Raw genomic sequence first — 18494 nt, forward strand, 5'->3', positions numbered from 1 at the left:
TTCAGGGGGTGGTCCCTCTGGACCCCCCTACAGAGGTCCGGACTAAGCCACCAGTGTCCTCAAATTCGAGAAACGCCCCTGTTCTCCAGTAACAGTGGAAGTTATTTGTGTCCGGTAGAAATAATGGAAACATAGAGGGTGTGTGTTCCCCTCTATAAGAAGGCGGAGTTTTCTCCCTGGGGTCCTGAGCCAAACTGGTGTTATGTAACTGATACACTGCTTCTCAAACTGATGAGAAGTTAGCCGAAAGTTTACAGGCAGCAGCGGGTCCGAGAACATGGAGATCATTTCAGATCGGAACATTTTGAAGAAAATTGGCCTTTAGAGCTAATTTTTAGCCAAAGAACTGTCTCAGAGACGTAAACCTAATTGAAAACTGACCTTAAACACTGCCAAGGATCTCAGTTGGTTAATGTTCAACTCTGGAAGCTCTTGGTGCGCCTGAGGAGGAATTTGGAAATGGGACTTGGCGCTTAGATTTGGAAAGCAGCAGGCATGGGCAGCGGGACAAGCCGAGGGAAGAGAGTCGCACCTGCGTGTGTCAGCGAGGTGAATGTAACAAAAACACCTCCCGATGGTGTCACATCACCCAAACAGGACAGCCGTCCATTCAAGCCTCTCAAAATCCATGCCATTTTGCGTAACGCGCGCAACCGTGCGCAACCGGACTGCCACAGCGAGGGGCACGACTCAGACTTCTCCAGGGAGGACGATGACATTGATGGAGAGCTGGACACAGTTCTGGCGGATTATGAGGAGCGAGGGAGAGCTTCAGTGAAGAAGAGTCCTCCCAAGAAGACAGTGATCAGATCCAGAACATACGGACTGTGTCATTTCAGTCACGAGGAGGACGAGGACTTTAGTGAGGAGCCACGTGGCTCACACGGTGGACCCAGAGATGTAAACAAGAGGAGCAATGATGCTTTCACACACTCTAAAAAACCCCCACCTGCGTGCCCCAGTCAGCTCAATGTAAGGACTTTTATTATTGATCATTAGTATTGCATAACAGTCGTTTTATCCATTGTTTTTGAACATTTATTTTAGATCATTTGAGCAGGATGATTTTTTAAATAGCATTTATCTGAGATGTAAACACACCCTCTTTCCTTCTCTGGTTTATGTTAGCCCTCCTCTCAGGGCTTTTTGGCAAGAGGGACTTTGTTGGAAGCTGTTCCCACATCAGAAAAACAATCGTGAGTAGACAACTCCAATAAATAATGTATTTTCGTGCTCAGTGGAGTAGTAAAAGCTGAGCAGGGCCAGATCAAATTCACCTTAAAGGGATCGAAGTACGAACCTATTATTCTCAGGGTAGATCAGCTTAGTCAGACGCCTGCAAGCAGGACAGAAACAAACAAGTGTCTGTTGTTGCTGTTTGTTGTAGGTGAGTGTGAAAACCAAAAGCACATCTGAGAAAAAAACATGTTTTCATGCCTTAAGCACAAATAGGCATAATATATTTCGACTACTATCCCTTTAATGCAATACAATAATTGTGAGGAATTAATCACTTGATTGCATGATGTGTTCAAAAATAGATCATCTGAAGTGAAAATAACATAAAAATATAAAGTATCACCTATATTTCCTGTTTTTTCGTTACTATGGTGCTGACATGTCTCTCCACTCTCCCCAGGACTTTTAGCAGCTGCCATAGCTCCTCTCTCACCATGCCAGTCATCCTGTACGATGGATCAGAAGAAGAGCTGATGGACACTATTGAGAGAGAGTTTGGTTGACCCCCAGCTGAGTGCTGCAGCAAAGCCGGCATCCTTCTCAGCCGTTCTCGTAGGACACAGCAGTTTGCAGAAGATATTTTAAACAGACAAAGGGAAGCAGGGTTTCTTTTGACAATTTCCTGCCACCAAGGAAGGCTTCATCCACTATAAGCAGGGTTTCCACGATACATTTAATTTCTTTTTATGAATTGCTGCACTTCAGGCTTTCACATTCACCTGAGTCTTATTTAACATGAAGCAGTGTAATTGCCGAGTTATAACACCAACTTGAACAGTTGCCAGGAGGTTCTCCTCAGACTCCTTGGTTTGTTATCTGCAGTGGTACGGTGTCACTGTCACCCCCTCAGCACTGCTGGCCTCCCACAGAGCACACACCTACCTTTTTGTTACCTATTACTTTCTTTAACTTGTCTGTTAATAGGTAAAGGAGAGAACACAGGTATTTCTCTCATTGCTCACACTGAAATGTAGCAGTAAAGGCACATTCTCATGGCTATGCTATATGCAAAAATAACATATTCCACCAGCAGTTTTATGCATGCAGCACTTCATGTAGTTTTTCAGAAGTGGCAACCCTGCAAAGGTATGAGCCGGGCCTGTTTATTTAAGGTTTCCCTCCTGACCACAGTTCCTGCTCTTTTCCGCCCTTATGAAGAAGGAATGTGTGGCAACAGAGACTCTCAGTCAAGCTCAGCTGCGTTTCAGCCACATTCACACAGAGAGGCCTGCTGCCACTTAGTGGCGGGACACTGCACAGTAGTGTGCATGAACACATAGTTGACCATTTATGGGACTACAGTATGTGAAAACAAACTGAATTTGACGCTGTTTAACGAACGAAAGGTAGATTTCAACCAGAAATGTAGAGGACGTTTTTTTTGTATTTTGTTTTATATTGCAAATAAATACTGATAATTGATGTATTTTTGATCATATGTATAGTTTCTGTGTGTAGACTTGGTTATTTTTAAGTTTAGTAATCAAAATCAGGCAAAAACAGTTCAATGTGCCTTTTAATCATCACAGAAACAGCTTGTTAGAGTATTGCAGCAGGCAGACTGTACAAAATAAAATTTGCATCTCTAAAACAATCAAATATAACACCATAAAATATCTTGCACAATATATTTTATAAATAAAAATGCTTATCCCACAGTGTAGTGGAGATGTTCACACTGAAGGGAGTACAGTACTGAATTTTTTTTTAAAAAATGGTATGATAATACACTGTTTTTGGCAACTGAGACATTCTTTAAACTAGTATTTTTGCTTCTTTGAAGGCCTGTAGAAAGACATCCTCCTCTGTACGGCTGTCAGCAGTTTGGGAGGCAGCAGTGGAAGCTGATTTCTGAGCATCTCATAGTTCCTCACATTCTTTGCAATATAATCCTCACAAATCCTGTCAGAGGAAAAAATAAATCTGTCATTTTGCGTCTCTATTTTGAGGCAAACTATGACATAATAATAGTAAAAATAACAATTGGAAGTGAGATGATACATCTGAAGGGGTTTATCCTGATTTATAACATGTTTTACAAAGAAATAGAATAAGTTGTTTTTACCTGCAATAACAGGAGAAGCTCATTGAAGCTAACATCATTAACCCCTTGAAACCTGGATCAATATCACATTTCTTTTGTTGCCTTCATATGCCTTTCACATGTGTTTAAACCTTTGAACCATTATCAAATTGGTTTGATTTCTTTCAGAAACACGAGAAAATGGGCAATGAGCAACATGGCAAGAAATGTCACACAAATTGCAAGAAATCATCAGAAAAGTTTTTAAATAATATATGTATATATTTGAAATTATTTTACAGAATTATTCAATATGTTTAAACTTTTTATTTTTATTTTCAAGGAATTTTCTCTTGGGCCATTTCTTCTACTGTTGTTAATGGCCTTCTTCCCATGTTTTTAAATGATTCAAGTCAATTTTCCCAGGTTTCAAGGCTCTGAAATGAACATACTTAAATCTATTGCTGCAATCATAATCTGTTGTTTAAAGGTTTTTACCTGAACAGAGGATATGGCTGTGTCTGGAAAACAAGTGCATCATTGCAGTGACCCTGAAAAGAAATATACAAGCCTTGTAAGGGAACATTTTTATTTATACATTCAACACAAAGTAAAAAGAATATTTATGGGCAAAGTTAAATGCAGTTGAATTTCATGCAGGTTTTCTCTTATGTGTTATTCAGCCCAGGGACACCAAACAGCACCTGAATACAACTTAATTTATTTTACTTTTAAAAATCTGTAAATTAAATTAATTTTTACTGGTATTTCTGCATAGTTTTCACACATTTGTGACTGTATTAATCTGAATTCATGAGGATTTGGATTGTGATGATTTCATGTCTATAAAATTTGAATAATATCATATCTCTGCTGTAGCTTTCAAAGCAGGAATGCCCAAACTTTTTCCGCTTGGAAGGCCAAAACTAAAACTTAATTGTGGGCCGTAGGCCTGTAGCAAACACTTATTGTACTGCATTGTATTGTTAAAATGCAAAATGGTACTAGTATCACATTTCCCCTAATTGAAATGTCTTTTGTCCTTATACCAATGTACCTGCTTCACCATTTTTTTTTACCTAACTGGTCCCAAACTGACCGTGCAAAGTGTCACTCTGCCCACCGTCCACAGGGCCCCTTTAATATTTTAAACTCTGGCCGCAGGCTCCACTTTGGGTAGCCCTGTTTTAAAATGTCTCTGAAATACTTACAGTGTCAACAAGAAGGATGTAGTCACAACTTCCACCAAACACAATCACATCAGAGTCTTTGCTAAGACTCGCTGTGTGCCACAACCTTGGACGGGAGAAAACGCCATTTAAAACCTGCTCACAATTAAGAGCAACACTTTGTGAAACTGTTGCAGGGTAACAAATGTAGAACTTTTAAATTTGGTGGCACAATTTGAAAGAATTCCCATATTGTTACCTTGGCTTATTCTTATAGGGATGTTCGACTTCTCTCCATTTCTTTGAGTCAATATCCAGCAACCAGGCATCGCCTGATTGAGAGAAATTTGTGTTATTTACAAGAAAACAATTTAAGAACATAAAATGACCAAAGGAACCAGGAAAAGAGGCGGTCGCATTTTCTTACTCATTGGTTTGCAGTCTACACTGAGGCCCCCAAACAGGAACAAGGTGCTGTCTGATACCGCTGTGAGGGTATGCCACGATCTGCCCACTGGAGTGGTGGAAACTGGGATTCTGGAAAAGATATTTTGCACGATGCTGTCAAAGACACACCCTGCTAAAGATCTGAACCATAGACTGAATATAAAGATGGATGGCATGACAGCTCCCCAAAGTAGAGCAAAACACCTCTTCTGCCCCCTGGTGGCTAACTGCAGCATAGATCTTAATCCTCACCTTCTCCATGTTAGCATATGTGGCATGGGCCAAACTAAAATATCAAAGTACACGTCATATAATTTTACCCAGAGATGTCCTCTTGCATTCTGAGTAGTTCTAATCACACTGATGTTTGTTGAAGTGTTCGTTTTTCTGTGCATTTGTTTTTATTAGTTATTTGATGCTATAAAAAGGGGGTGTGGCATCATGATTGATGACTGTGAATTGATCTTTTTACGCAGCTTGTTCAAAGCAAGAGTTTCGTGCTGTCATTTCGCCTCACAAGTCTGTATATCAAGTATAATTAAAGAATGGAGGGACAGAGTTGTCACTTTAAAGCTAGCAGTGAAGGAAGTAACAGTGCCAAATCAACAGCTGTCTAAAAGGGGCAGCCACCTATACATGACATGGTGTGATATTTCATTGACAATGTGTTATGTGTGTAACCTACCGCTGGGAGATTTAAAAAGCAGTAAGCATCACTTAGCTGCTGACTCAAAGCAGAAGAACAGCAATCGGAAATATCCACAAATTGGCGAGATGACTAGATTTAGGAACTCTTTACCCTCTGAGCAGAGGATGATGTTATGCCATTGTTATTTTATGGAAAGTGCTGCCAAGTGTGTATATTATTTGTCACACTAGAGGCTAAAACTGTTGTGTTACACTTTATCCATCATGCTGCCTAAAATCAGACATTTATGCTGTCGTTTTTTGGTTCTGTATAAAAAGCAAAGCCAGAATAATGAAGGGCCTTCATCCGACACTTTTGCTTCATTTTTGTACAGTGGGATGAAACTGTAGAAGCATCGACCATCTTTATTAACAGTCTATGATAAGTCCACTTGAAATATCAACAATAATGTTGAAATTGAGGTCATCTGGGCCACAATCACATACGTACATTTCTGACCACGTCCATGTTTGAAAGTCCAGGCAGTGAATGTCACTCGTCCTGGCTTCCTGCATTTAAAAGAAGAAGAGCACAAATTACTGATGGCAGACTGCTATTATCTTTGTGCAGCTTCTAAAGGCTTACTGTTTTCTGCTCACGAATATGTGAGAAGAACTAAAAACCACATCGAGCTCTCACCATGACTCTGCCTCCACAAATGTATCCTCTACATCCTATTGTGGCGCTGGCATGGGCGGCTCTGGGGGCTGGAGCACGGCCCTGAACACAAAAACTGACACTTAAAAATCATCTGAAAATCATCGTCTAAAAAGATTTCCAACACTGCTAAAGGTCCCTTCTCTTAAATTTTCAATCAGTGAATTACAATCACTGCATTGCAATTATTGCACTAAAGCATGAATCACACTCTTAACTGGCTTACATGAGTTTGTGGTTCACTCCAACTGGCTTGCATGGGGTCAAATATATGAACCTCATTGTTCCATCCCCAGAAGAGATCTCCCACCTGAAAACAAATGTATAGAGTCATTCATATGTTTTTCAATAATATCTTTTATGCCTATGCTGCACTGTTGAACAAACATGTCACCAGTGACAGATGTATAGTCAATAAAAAATATTACCCATGATGTTTCATCTACAATGAAGCTCCTGTTCCTGCTATCAAGATCCGTCAGTAGTTTGTGACCATATCCCCCAAAGTAGATGATCCTGGAGAATATTAAATATTACAACCAATATTACCATCATGCAAGAGCAGATTATGGATTTATTTGGTAATAAAGTATCAAAATCCAAAACAATTAGTACTTAATTCCATTTCACCACAAAACGGATGATTTTTAAAGGTCCAGTGTGTAGAATTTAAGGGGAAATAGTGGCAGAAATAGAATATCAAATTCATAGCTACATTTTCGTAAGTGTATAATGAAATGGAAATACGAATTGTTATGTTTTCTTTACGTAGCAGCCCATGTAATAACAAAGTGTTTGACACAGCAGCCAGTAAACATTTACATTGTCATGGTACTTACCTCCCATTGTGAACCCAGCAGGACAGTTTGTCTCGAGGTGAGGGAGCAGAACCGATCTCATGCATGATCTTCTTCCACGTGTATTTACCGTCTGTCAGGTTGACACAATAGATCTGTTTGAAGTCAAACACCGATAACTTCTTAATGTCAGCTGCTCAGTCTCAAATGTGACCTTTGGGTGTGTTCACACTGATCCATTGTGCACTCACACCCAACAGGTTTTACACATACTTTCGTGTTTATAGTTATTTTTTTTAACAACACACAAGAAGAAAAACAACCTGTGCTGTCTATGTGAGTAAACCATATTAACCCTTTAAAATCTGGATCAACATCAGTTTTCTTGTGGTGCGTTCAGACACCTTTTAGAGGCAACTTGAGTCTTTGAACCCTCAGCAAAGTGGTTTGATTTCTTTTGAAAACATGGGGAAAAGGTTGTGACCAACTTGGCAAGAAATGTACCACACAATGCAAGAGGTTATTAAAAGGTAATAAGAAAATTACCTGAATAATCGTTTTTAAAAAAGATGGGAGGATTATAAAAAATATCCCAAGCTTATGGAAAAACATCCAGAAAAATATATTTACAATTAAGATTATTTTATTTGTAAAATTATGTTATAGATTATGTTACAGGGTTTTTTCGCATTCTACTTTTCTTTCTTTTTTTTTTTTTTTTTGTTTATTTCAGGTTTCACATTTTCTTGTAACTTCCTATTTTTTTGCTAATTTTTGGGCCATGTCTTGTTAAATAGCTCATTGCCTTCTCTCTATGTTTTTGTAAGAAATCACATTTGTTTAGGTTTTAAAGGGTTAAGATGTCATAAATTGTGGGGATCATCATTTATCAGCCTCACCTGATTGGTCTGTCCATTGTCATCACAGCCTCCAAATATGTACATGTGTCCATTCACAGAGCAGCCGCAGGTCCCTGACATAGAGGGAGGGACTTCCCCTGACATGTGAAACACCTCCCTTCAGAAAATAATTCAGAAAAAAATGTGGATAAACTTCTTACATTCACTCATGACACAATTTACAACAAAAACTAAACAGCTGATGGCTCCAAGCAAGAGCTTGTCGAGCCAAGCACAAGACAAATGTGACATGACTGGGCTGAGACATAAAGATGTGTAAATAACCAGAAAGTTGGAGATATATAAAGGTCCAGTGTGTAAGATTTATGTTGCGTTTACACAGAATCAGGCAGACAATAGATGGTACATGGACAATGCCCTCAAGGATGGCATGCGATAAATTAAAAAACAGTCCAACAAAATGGAAAGACAGTAAAACTAAACATGTGTGACAGTGTATTGCAGTGGGGACATTGTTTACCACCTCTACCATCATCATTGCTGGTATTTTCTGCAGGCCTAACCTAATTTTTCCATCCTGCTCTTGTCCACTAAAATGATGTCCAGTTTGCTGTGTACCACCTCCCTGATACCATATGAATGCAGCATTAGGGGGATATAGTGGCAGAAATAGGATATAATATTCAGAACTATGTTTTCTTTAGCTTGTAATAACCTGAAACGAAGTATTAATATTTTTCGTTAACCTCGTTAACAATGTGGGTCCTCTTCCGTGGAGTCTGACATGTTTCTACCATAGTATAGATGGGACAAACCAAACACTGGCTCTAGATCAGCCACCGCAGTTTTCGTAAGGTCAGTTCATGGTGTCTGCGTCCATGTGTGCGCATGGGTCGACATCGGTCCGTGTGATGTAAATGTTGCCACCAACCCATGTTCACAAGGCTCCACTAGGAGCCTATGCTGATGTCTGCGTGCAGCCCATTTTTTGTGACCACACACACTGTGACATAACAAGCACACCGTCTGTGCATGCTCCAATTCCTTGTTCAACACTTTAGTCCAGTAAAAAACAGCAGTCCCCTAACCCCAGTTAAATTTGTTTTAAGTTGGATATTTGCCAAACATTTATTCCACACTCAGCAGCATTGTTTAGTTTCACTCTCCCCAGCAGTAGACGTACGGTAAACTCACCTCCCAGCCCTCGTGTTTACCGCCAGAGACTTACACGGACTGTCACATGTAGTAGCCAATATATATAGCCGCGAGCATATCTGACCACCCCTGTCCGTATACGTTCAACACAGAAAGTATGCAGAAACCTTAGCAAACATATGAGAAATTTCATTGGTTGCAATATTGCAACCTCACCACAAGATGTCACTAAATCCTACACACCAGATCTTTAAGCCATAATATGTGAATATATTAACACATCAATTAATTATTCTTTGTCTTGACCAAACAGGCACATTTGGAATTTATTTTATATTCTTACCATACACCTTGTTGTAAGTCATACACCCAGATTTCATCATTGGGAAGGAAAACTTCATCGTCAGCAACTGACTGTAAAGAATACATGTCTATTATTAAGGTATTACAATTATGTCCAATAAGACAGCATTAGTAAAACATGTTTTAGCATGCTATCTGTGTTTATTTTCGTTAATTTCTTGAAGGAAAACGTTAAACGGTTCGTTTGGTAATGTTTGTTTTTCTCACCATGTAACCTCCCCAAACATACAGCAGGTTTTCCTCCACCACAGCCGTGTGTCCGCTCCTCTCCCGGGCCACCAGCTCCGAGCGGTGCCTCTCAAATGCGGCATCCATGACTGGCTGCTATTAATAGAAACAGAAGACTGTGAGTTTCAGCCTCAAAATAGAAGAAATGTGTAAAAAAATGTGTCGGAAAATGTCACCTATGTTGCATCATCAGTTGCCGTTTTACAGTCAAGGAAATAATAGTGCGAGCAGAGGTGATACAAACAGGCTCCCAACTCCCCTCATGTTGTTTTTATAGAAAAATAGTAAATTATATCGTATTTCTCAGGTATTTCTGTAGAAAATTGGAAGCCTAACGTTACATTTTTAACGTTATAGCCGGAGAGTTACCGTTACGTAGTTGCAGGTGAAACAACAAATGGTCAACAATACAGACATTATTTACTCCTTTTTCCCCACAAAAACATGTATATATACATGGTACTTACGTGCTATGGTACGCTTTTAGTTGTCACGTAGTTTTTTTCTCATGTTGTAAACGCCAAAACACCGCGGTGCAGAGAAAAGTCTCGTCCCAGTCCTTCCAGTCCCATAAGCCGTGTGTCAGAATAGCTGCATAATAAAATACAACTTCCGGTCATTTTTTTCTTGTCAAAGTAAAAGCTTTCTGCCAGGGGTCCCAAGTAAAACGAGTCAAATCGGTCATAAACTAGTCGTAACGGCCATAGCAATATTATGCAATGAATACAGTGATTCTGATGTTGAGTTACATCTATGTTTGGTTCTGTTCTGTTTTTTGGTTTTCAAATCCTGTTCTATCCATGACCAATATAACCTATACAATTATTGTTTATATGTAAATGGAAAATAGCACTTTCCGGATGAAGTGTTTGAATAATATAAGGAAATATTCTAATTCTCTTAGAGAAATAAAGAGGGTACTTTCACAGTGTTTATTGAGAGTTGCTTGAATAATGTAACGTGTTTTGAACAAGGGTAATTGCAGAGTTATAGCACCAAGGAGGCTTTCCTCACACAGACAATACACACACCTTGGTTTTTACTACCATTATGAGGTGCAAAAATATAATACTATACTACTACTACTGATAATAATGATAATAGCTAATAGTAATAATTATGGTTTAAATGTTAAATGTTATCAACAGGTATGGATGATTTTCAGTATATTTTTAACTATCACCTATAAACTCAAGATGCGGTAACAAATTACAACAATAACGTAAAAAAATAATTAAAAATTAAAAACTTGTAAGCACAACGTCCATTATGCATGTAACATTACGAGAAAAGTTGTATCGTTTGTATGTTTAAGTAATTTATGCTAAAACAAAAAACTTTCAAATTTAAAAAATGGGTTTGTGCTGCTTGCTTTAACGTTATTTCATTTTTGCATAACGTTTTAATAAAACAGTTGTTTTCTTTTTTTTAAAACATTTCTTCAACGGAAGTGACGAAATACATGCGGAAGTTGACATTTAGCGCCAAATCTGAGTGGAACAGTAAAAACAACCATGGATGTCGCTCGGAAAATAAAGACTAAAGTGTCTACTGGCTTCAAGATGAGGGGACTTATACTTAGACCGTATGTATTTTAGTCATTTTTAAACGTTGTTAATGTGTTTTTGATGCAAACGCCGTAAAGTTTGTGGCATTTGTGTAACAACAGAGCTAACATGATATGTAAGGTTATCTGTCACGTCGAAGGCAGCGACACTTTGGTGGACGCCGTTCAAACTTTGTGATTGATTTTATGGTAATGGTTATGAAAATAAGCAACATTAACAATATGCAGACTGTGATCATGCAACGGGTTATGTGTACGTTTTCATGTTTTCTTTGTTGTTTGTTACCACACGGAAGCTAGGAGTCATCCTGTATGTAACGTTAGCATCTTCCATGTTCATTCTTTCTTTACCTTTTTTACTTGCTCGAAATAAATTGCAGAGATTCACCTCAGCTGCTTTCATCACCTACACTTCAACTACATCTAAAGTGACACTTCACATCCTTAGAAGTTCCATCTTGAGTTTATACTATTGTATAATTTCTAACAAACAAGCAATTCACATTTAAATCATTCAGCCTGTTTATATTGTTTTTAATGTGGAAAGCAATAAGAAAAAACTTTTTAGAAAATGCATCCAGTGATTTCTTTAACTGAAGCATGTATATACACATTTCCTTGATAAAATTAATATTTTTCTACTTTTATATCAGCAGTCAGAAGTAACAACATTGGTGTATTTCTTGTTTTGTGCTCCAGTGAAGCCAGCAGATATCTTGTGGAGGTCCTGGAGTCTGTCAATGTCTCTGAACTGGATGATATTATTGAAAAGGTCCTGGATGCAGTGGAGAAGCAACCACGTAAGTGTCTCTCCACATCACTGTGTGTTTAGTGCACAATCTGCTGTACACAGCACTTGTTTTCCTTGAGAGTTTTTACAGGTTGTGACCACAATTTGTGTTTTCCAACAGTGTCCTCGAGTATGATTGAGCTGTCTGTGGTGGAGAGTGCCGTCCAGGATTGCACTCAGTCTTGTGATGAAACCATGTAAGCCTTTTTTAAAAAAAAATATATAACAATTACTGCATTAATCTATAGTTGATGCTTTGGATTTGTATTGATAGATGACTAAAATGATTTTTTTTTAGAATTTGAGTTGATGAAGTGAGTGAATTCCCCATTTCATTACCATATTAGCTTTTAGGTGCACCCGTGAATCTTAATCTTTGAGCATACTGTTGTCTAGACTAGACTATCATGATGCAAATTATTTACAGGACAGGGAAACAGTAATGTGCACTAATATCCATTAGATCATATTAATTTCCAGCCATTTGCATATTAGCAGCTGGAATTTGAAGAGTGTGTACCAGTGATTCACTGTAATGTTATTGGGTAACTGCAGGCACATGCTTGCTTTATTGTGATAATGTAGTAACTACACTACAAACTACATTTTGTCATTTTATAGATACTCAACGTACAATTAGATGTAGCTGTATTATCGATATTATTCTCCTGTAGAAAATCTTACTAATTTGAGTTGTTTAACTTTCTTCCAGAGATAATGTTTTCAACATCGTTGGAGCTTTTGATGTGCCCAGATACATTTACAGTGTGGAGAGGAAGAAGTTTGTACCGTGAGTAAAGGGACAGTTTCTGTCTCATTTTTAATAAAAATTATCCCAAATTATTTCATTCAGATTTGCTTTATTTTGCTGCTGTTTTTCGACCCAGTTCAAACATTTACATGTAATGCAGACAGAGTTATGAACCTTTTAATTTTGTTTTTTTTTCACACAGCATCAGTATGACAAGCCATCCAGCTCCCAGTTTGTGTGGTTTGGCCAAAGACAAAGCTGAACTCTTCAGGGAGCGCTACACCATCCTACAACAGGTCAGTGAGCTCTGGTCATTATCGAATTTGCAGACTGGGGAATTGACACAGTCTCTTTGCTGCTATTCCCAGGATATGCAGCTTGAATGTTGTATTTATGCAAACATATTTTTTGTAGCGTATTCATCGGCACCAGCTCTTCACCCCACCTGCAATCGGAGCTGCGGTTGAAGAGGGTCAAAACAAATTTCAGGTAACAAATCCTGATCACTAATTACAAATGACCCACATATAAATGCTTTGCATGTCACTAACAGATTTTTGTTTGTTTTTTCTAGCTCAAGACAATTGAAGCACTGCTCGGCAGCACAGCTAAACTGGGAGAGGTGATTGTATTGGGGATGGTCACACAACTGAAAGAGGTGAGTTGGTAATGAAAAGTTCTCAGAGGCTTTTGTCTCTTTTCAGTACATCTAATTTCTGAAACTTTTTTTTTTTTCAAGGGTAAATTTTACCTTGAGGACCCAAGTGGAACAGTACAGCTGGACATGTCCAAAGCAATATCCTTTCATGTGTTTGTTGGAGCTCCCCAACTAAAAACACTTTATATTCTACAGCATTTTGTTGCTTTCAAAGTGGATGTATTCCTTAACTAGGTTATCACCAGTTTCATAACGGCCTGTACACAGAATCCTGCTTTGTACTAGCAGAGGGTAAAATAATAACTACTACTACAACTGCACTAAAGAAAATGGAAAAAAAAAGATGCAATAAGATTAAAACAAAGCATCAGTATATGCATTATTAGAAGTGAAGCTTTGCCCTTTGTCCTGTAGGTTGGTATGAGGACTCGGTTTTTCATGTCAATGGCTTCGGGTTTCCACCAACAGAGCCGTCATCAAGCACAAGGTCAGTGGATTGAAAGAGAAGTGTTCAGATTGACTTTTATTGCAAGCTTAAATAGTGAGCTGTGAGTTTATCGATATGTGCAACCTGGCATTAGATACTGGAGTACGTCTGTGGCTTTTTACGTGTTGCCACTAAAAAGCTCAGACTGCTGATCTGTGTTTGGCAACATTGTGGGAAGGATCCCGACAGAGACAAACATTTTGGTGTAAAAGAGTAAGATCCTTTTTGTTCAACCAGAAATGGACCAGAAATCACCATTACGAAACCCACCAGAATCCAGTTAAATAAATAGTAATTTTTGTGTGTATAGAGAGTTTTCTTTATTTCTTGGTCAACTTTAAATGAAGTGTGTTTTATGATAATGCATTTATTTAAATGGAATCCTACAGCTTTGATGATAGCTATGTTGAGGCTGTTTCTGTTTAAACCAAAAGGATTTTACTCTTTATAAAAAGGTCGATCTCTGTAGGGTTCGATTCATAATGTTGTCAGGCACTTTGAGTGGGCGTGAGCTGGTGTTGTTAAATTTCCCACAGGGATTAGACTGCATCCTGTTTCGCCACTGCTAACTGCAGCGCTCTCGCTCAATCCTGAACCGATGTCAAAACAGTTTTCCTCATCAGTCAAACACAAAATGCTGAAAAATACCAAAGTTACTGTTTAACTCTTGTAGAAATTGTTTCGTTCATCAAGAAGACAGCTTCGTGTGAAAGGGCAGTGACTCACTGATCCCTCCTTTTTTCCAGGGCTTACTACGGCAATTTGAACTTCTTTGGTGGTCCATCCACAACCTCAGTGAAGGCTTCAGCCAAACTGAAGCAGCTGGAGGAGGAGAATGAAGACGCCATGTTTGTAATTGTCTCTGATGTGTGGCTGGACAGTGTTGAAGTGATGGAAAAGCTCAGCATGATGTTCTCAGGTCTGCTATTGCATCATAGTCTTAGACTCTGTAAGTAAAGAATCTGCACTCTATGAGACACTAATTACATTTAGCGTCACTTTGTTTTTCCTCACAGGCTATGCTTCGATGCCTCCCACCTGTTTCATTTTTTGTGGTAACTTCTCCTCTGCCCCGTATGGAAAAGCACAGATCAAATCACTCAAAGGTGAGACTTTTGGGTCCTCCTCACTTCTAACATACTGTAGATTTTGAGATCTTTGTGTTTAATAAAGAGATAAATGGGCACATTTCAGAATCGAATTCCTATTTCTCTTTTACAGAGTCACTGAAGGCTCTTGCCGATGCTATATGTTCATACCCGACGATTCACAGCAGGTAGGATCCCATTGAGTTGTCACCCTACCCTGCTCTGGTCTGTTCTTAAAGTTTTCCTGTGGAGTTTTTGACCTGTAGTGGTGCTAGGGAGCTGTTTTTCTGTGAGTTGTCCCTGTTTTGTTCATCTTGTGCAAATGCATGAAGAAGCACAAGCACCTGCAAGTGATACAAGGAAAAAATATCCCTGCTGCTGTATGTAAGTTTAAACTTAGTTTAGTCTGAAAGTTAGAAAACAGTCTAAATTAAAAACTATTTAATCTATGAAGTCTGAAAAAAAATATGACATTAGAAATTGTTTATCCCATTTTCAATTACATAAACACATAATTTAAATACACCACTTTGCACCGTGCATTATGAACATTGCACATCATCCCACAAAACCTGACAAAAACCCACTTTTTAAAATCCTTTTTCATTTTCATTCAAAACACACGTTAGCTCTCTCACGCAAATTGCCACACACATATATCCAGGATCCCGTACACCCAGTTTATGACAAGCCTCAGCGTGTCTCTCATTCAGCCTAGCAAGAAGACATCCAGCCAGCTGGAGTGTATGTGAAGGCACAGACATACTTTCTTATGTCCCTGAACAGCTGTGGACGACCATGAGTGCGGATGTGTGTGTGTGTGTGTGTGTGTGTGTGTGTTTGTTTGTGTGTGTGTGTGAGAGTTGATCAGCTGCTGTTTAGTTTCACATACCAATCCAAACACCTCGTGTTTTCCTTCAGGTATCTTAACAACAACTTTAACCAACCAGTATTTCTGGTTCCAGCTAGCGAGGGTAGCAACATTTAATGTACTAGTCAACTAATCCTGCAGGTGGCAGTAACTCTCCAAGATATGCTGCAGTTCGCCAACAAAGGCAAAGAAACAAAGACTTCATCCTGTTAAACATGGATGTAAACAATTCTGGTTGTAACACTTTAAAAGTTATTTTAAATAATGTGGAAAAAATGTGTTGGACCAAATTAGTTTTTACTAGCAATCAACTTAAATTTGTGTGCTCATAATTATGGTAACAGGCCATAACACATTCAAATTAAAAGTTTTTTTCTGAGGATTTAACTTACAAATATGTGTCCAAAAACATGGTAGTTAAATACGTAATTACCATAATTTTGAGTTTTCCAAATTTGATCTAAAAGAAATTCTAAAGTAATTAATTACCATATTTATGGACACACATTTTGGGTTAATTACTCTTTATAAAAAAAAAAAATTAAGCTGTTCCAAAAAATGTTTTCACATTCTTTTTAAAGGAATTTTAAAGTGTTTTAATGTACTTGAGATACAGTTTTGCGGATGTTTTATGAGAAATAAAATGCATTTAACATGTTTGTTAGAGCTGGAGGATACACAATATATTTTGTTAATCAATACTGAATGTAAATATACATTGAGTTTGTTCATAAGAAAACTCTGCAGGTCCACATTGTCTGCTCCAATTTCAGTGTTTGATTTTTATTTGTTTACCCTGATCCTGCAGTTGTCGCTTTGTGTTTGTTCCCGGCCCTGAAGATCCTGGTCCAGGAACCATCCTGCCACGGTAAACATCCACAGACATAAGCATCGCTGTGATTTGCTCAGTTATTTGTACAAATGTGGATAAATCTGTTTTCCTCAGGCCTCCATTGGCAGATCACATCACAGAGGAGTTCAGACAGAGGGTGCCGTTTTCTGTGTTCACTACGAACCCATGCAGGTAAAACCTACGAGGCTTTTTTATTTGATGTCAAAATATTTGTTATGCAGAGTGAACAGAGGTCTGATGTACACAAGGTTGATCTGAAAGCATCTGAAAAGTTTGTGATCACACTTTGACAGTATTTCTGCTTTAGAGACTAAAAGTGACCTGCTGTGTTCTTCCCATCAGGATCCAGTACTGCAGCCAGGAGATCGTCATCATCAGGGAGGACCTGGTCAACAAGATGTGCAGGAACTGCGTTCGGTTGCCCAACAACAATCTTGACATTCCAAACCATGTGAGTTTCAGCTTCTCTGAACAAACTCTCCCACCAAGTGAACTACCTCTCATTAAAAGGTCACTCAGTATTTTTAGTTGTGTTGTCAGAGGTTTTATTTTCCTTAAATGTGGTATTTAGTTCAGTAAGTTTTTGTCATCCTTTCTAAGTGCTCCTTAAGCAATGAGTTGTTGCTGCTAAGATTTTGGCATATTACTTAGCCTGGTTTAATCTCTGTCCTTTTTATTTTTGTAAATGAATAATCTTCTTATTTGAATTATTTTCTCCCCAGTTTGTTAAGACCATCCTGTCCCAGGGCCACTTGACTCCACTGCCTCTGTATGTCAGTCCTGTATTCTGGGCGTATGACTACTCTCTGCGTGTCTACCCGGTCCCTGATGTCATAGTCTTTGCAGACAAATACGACCCATTCAGCATCAAAAACACAGACTGCCTCTGTGTCAACCCGGTAAGAAACAGAGGAACCCAAGTGAGGGCTATAAAAAATTGACAGAAAATGATAATCTTTTCGATCAGTCTTATTTCAATATGGATTCATGTTGAATTTGTCACAAACATTATATTATATCATACAATATTTCTGTAGGGCTCATTCCCAAGAAGTGGCTTCACATTTAAGGTGTACTACCCCTCCAACAAAACTGTTGAGGACAGGTGGGATTTGTACTTGAAGTTTCATTTTTTCTGCACATATTTCTACATATAAACTGTAGTTTCAGCCATCACTAATGCTCAGACTAATCAGTTCTGTTCTTATGTCTTCACAGCAAACTTCAAGGACTCTAAAGAAAAATGTGGAATAAGAAGTGAATCATATTCACTTGTACATTACTCATGTATTATACTGTATTTTTCAATGGATTGGTAATCGAAATGCCATGTATGTATGTTCTGTCAGGATTAATAAAGGTTTTATTCTTTGTACTGAGATCTTTGTGTATGCATAATGATCAGCCCTACTTGAAGCATTAAAGCATCTCTGTAAATTCGACTATAGTTTTTAGTTTTTGAATTAAATTCAACATTTTAATTTAAATTCTATATATTTGCAAGCACTGGATTACTGATGCATTTAAAAAGGGGTGTAATAAAGTTAAGACTTTAACTTTGAAAATCACTTGTCAGTATCATGTGATATTCTATTTCATGGGACTTGATCATTTTTTTAAATCAATTTTTATTCCTCTATTTTAAAATTTGCATACTTTTCATTACTTCCATCATTAATTAAGAAGCATTTTCATCACTTTTATTTCCAATATTTTTGATACTTCCAGCCATCTATCTATCCCGACCTTACCAAGATGGCGGATTTAAGAAGTCCACAACTTCCGGTCGTGCCCCCACAACGC

At 38.3% G+C, this 18494-nt stretch overlaps 3 protein-coding genes across 4 annotated transcripts; 2 read left to right on the top strand and 1 right to left on the bottom strand.

Moving 5' to 3' along the window:
• Positions 1-244: 244 nt before the first annotated feature.
• Positions 245-2607, top strand: LOC121954167. The gene is made up of 3 exons (XM_042501519.1): positions 245-972; positions 1129-1196; positions 1640-2607. Exons 1-3 carry the CDS (start codon positions 496-498, stop codon positions 1740-1742), a joined length of 648 nt encoding a protein of 215 aa, XP_042357453.1. The 5' UTR covers positions 245-495; the 3' UTR covers positions 1743-2607.
• Positions 2608-2737: 130 nt separating this feature from the next.
• On the bottom strand, positions 2738-10205 carry LOC121954166 (kelch domain-containing protein 1-like). 2 transcript variants are annotated; one of them, XM_042501518.1, is made up of 14 exons: positions 10094-10205; positions 9606-9719; positions 9379-9449; positions 7920-8037; positions 7063-7175; positions 6652-6739; positions 6450-6533; positions 6206-6286; positions 6017-6075; positions 4859-4968; positions 4691-4763; positions 4474-4558; positions 3761-3813; positions 2738-3141 (listed from the first exon to the last, which is right to left on the bottom strand). In XM_042501518.1, the coding sequence occupies exons 2-14, from the start codon at positions 9711-9713 to the stop codon at positions 3000-3002; spliced, it is 1185 nt and encodes a 394-aa protein (XP_042357452.1). In that variant the 5' UTR covers positions 9714-9719; positions 10094-10205; the 3' UTR covers positions 2738-2999. The 2 variants fall into 2 exon arrangements, with proteins under 2 accessions (XP_042357452.1, XP_042357451.1); XM_042501517.1 differs by having other exon boundaries at positions 9606-9722.
• A 923-nt stretch (positions 10206-11128) lies between these two features.
• On the top strand, positions 11129-18093 carry pole2 (polymerase (DNA directed), epsilon 2). The gene is made up of 19 exons (XM_042501058.1): positions 11129-11211; positions 11893-11993; positions 12105-12180; positions 12696-12773; positions 12937-13030; positions 13149-13223; positions 13309-13392; positions 13474-13530; positions 13635-13683; positions 13807-13879; positions 14626-14798; positions 14896-14985; positions 15101-15155; positions 16647-16706; positions 16785-16862; positions 17034-17142; positions 17414-17590; positions 17729-17796; positions 17910-18093. The coding sequence occupies exons 1-19, from the start codon at positions 11141-11143 to the stop codon at positions 17926-17928; spliced, it is 1587 nt and encodes a 528-aa protein (XP_042356992.1). The 5' UTR covers positions 11129-11140; the 3' UTR covers positions 17929-18093.
• Positions 18094-18494: the final 401 nt, after the last annotated feature.

Source organism: Plectropomus leopardus, chromosome 14 (assembly GCF_008729295.1).
Source record: "Plectropomus leopardus isolate mb chromosome 14, YSFRI_Pleo_2.0, whole genome shotgun sequence".
Classification (NCBI taxonomy): domain Eukaryota; kingdom Metazoa; phylum Chordata; class Actinopteri; order Perciformes; family Serranidae; genus Plectropomus; species Plectropomus leopardus.

Bases quoted from the DNA above. Each gene is read 5' to 3' on its own strand.
- LOC121954167 (XM_042501519.1), top strand. From the start codon at position 496: ATGGGCAGCGGGACAAGCCGAGGGAAGAGAGTCGCACCTGCGTGTGTC. The intron at 973-1,128 runs GTAAGGACTTTT...GGTTTATGTTAG, and splicing joins CGTGCCCCAGTCAGCTCAAT to CCCTCCTCTCAGGGCTTTTT. The intron at 1,197-1,639 runs GTGAGTAGACAA...CACTCTCCCCAG, and splicing joins CCCACATCAGAAAAACAATC to GACTTTTAGCAGCTGCCATA.
- LOC121954166 (XM_042501518.1), bottom strand. From the start codon at position 9,713: ATGGATGCCGCATTTGAGAGGCACCGCTCGGAGCTGGTGGCCCGGGAG. The intron at 7,176-7,919 runs GTGAGGCTGATA...GACTTCAAACAG, and splicing joins ACAATGGACAGACCAATCAG to ATCTATTGTGTCAACCTGAC. The intron at 4,764-4,858 runs GTAAGAAAATGC...TCTCTCAATCAG, and splicing joins TGTAGACTGCAAACCAATGA to GCGATGCCTGGTTGCTGGAT.
- pole2 (XM_042501058.1), top strand. From the start codon at position 11,141: ATGGATGTCGCTCGGAAAATAAAGACTAAAGTGTCTACTGGCTTCAAG. The intron at 17,143-17,413 runs GTGAGTTTCAGC...TTTTCTCCCCAG, and splicing joins ATCTTGACATTCCAAACCAT to TTTGTTAAGACCATCCTGTC. The intron at 17,591-17,728 runs GTAAGAAACAGA...ATATTTCTGTAG, and splicing joins ACTGCCTCTGTGTCAACCCG to GGCTCATTCCCAAGAAGTGG.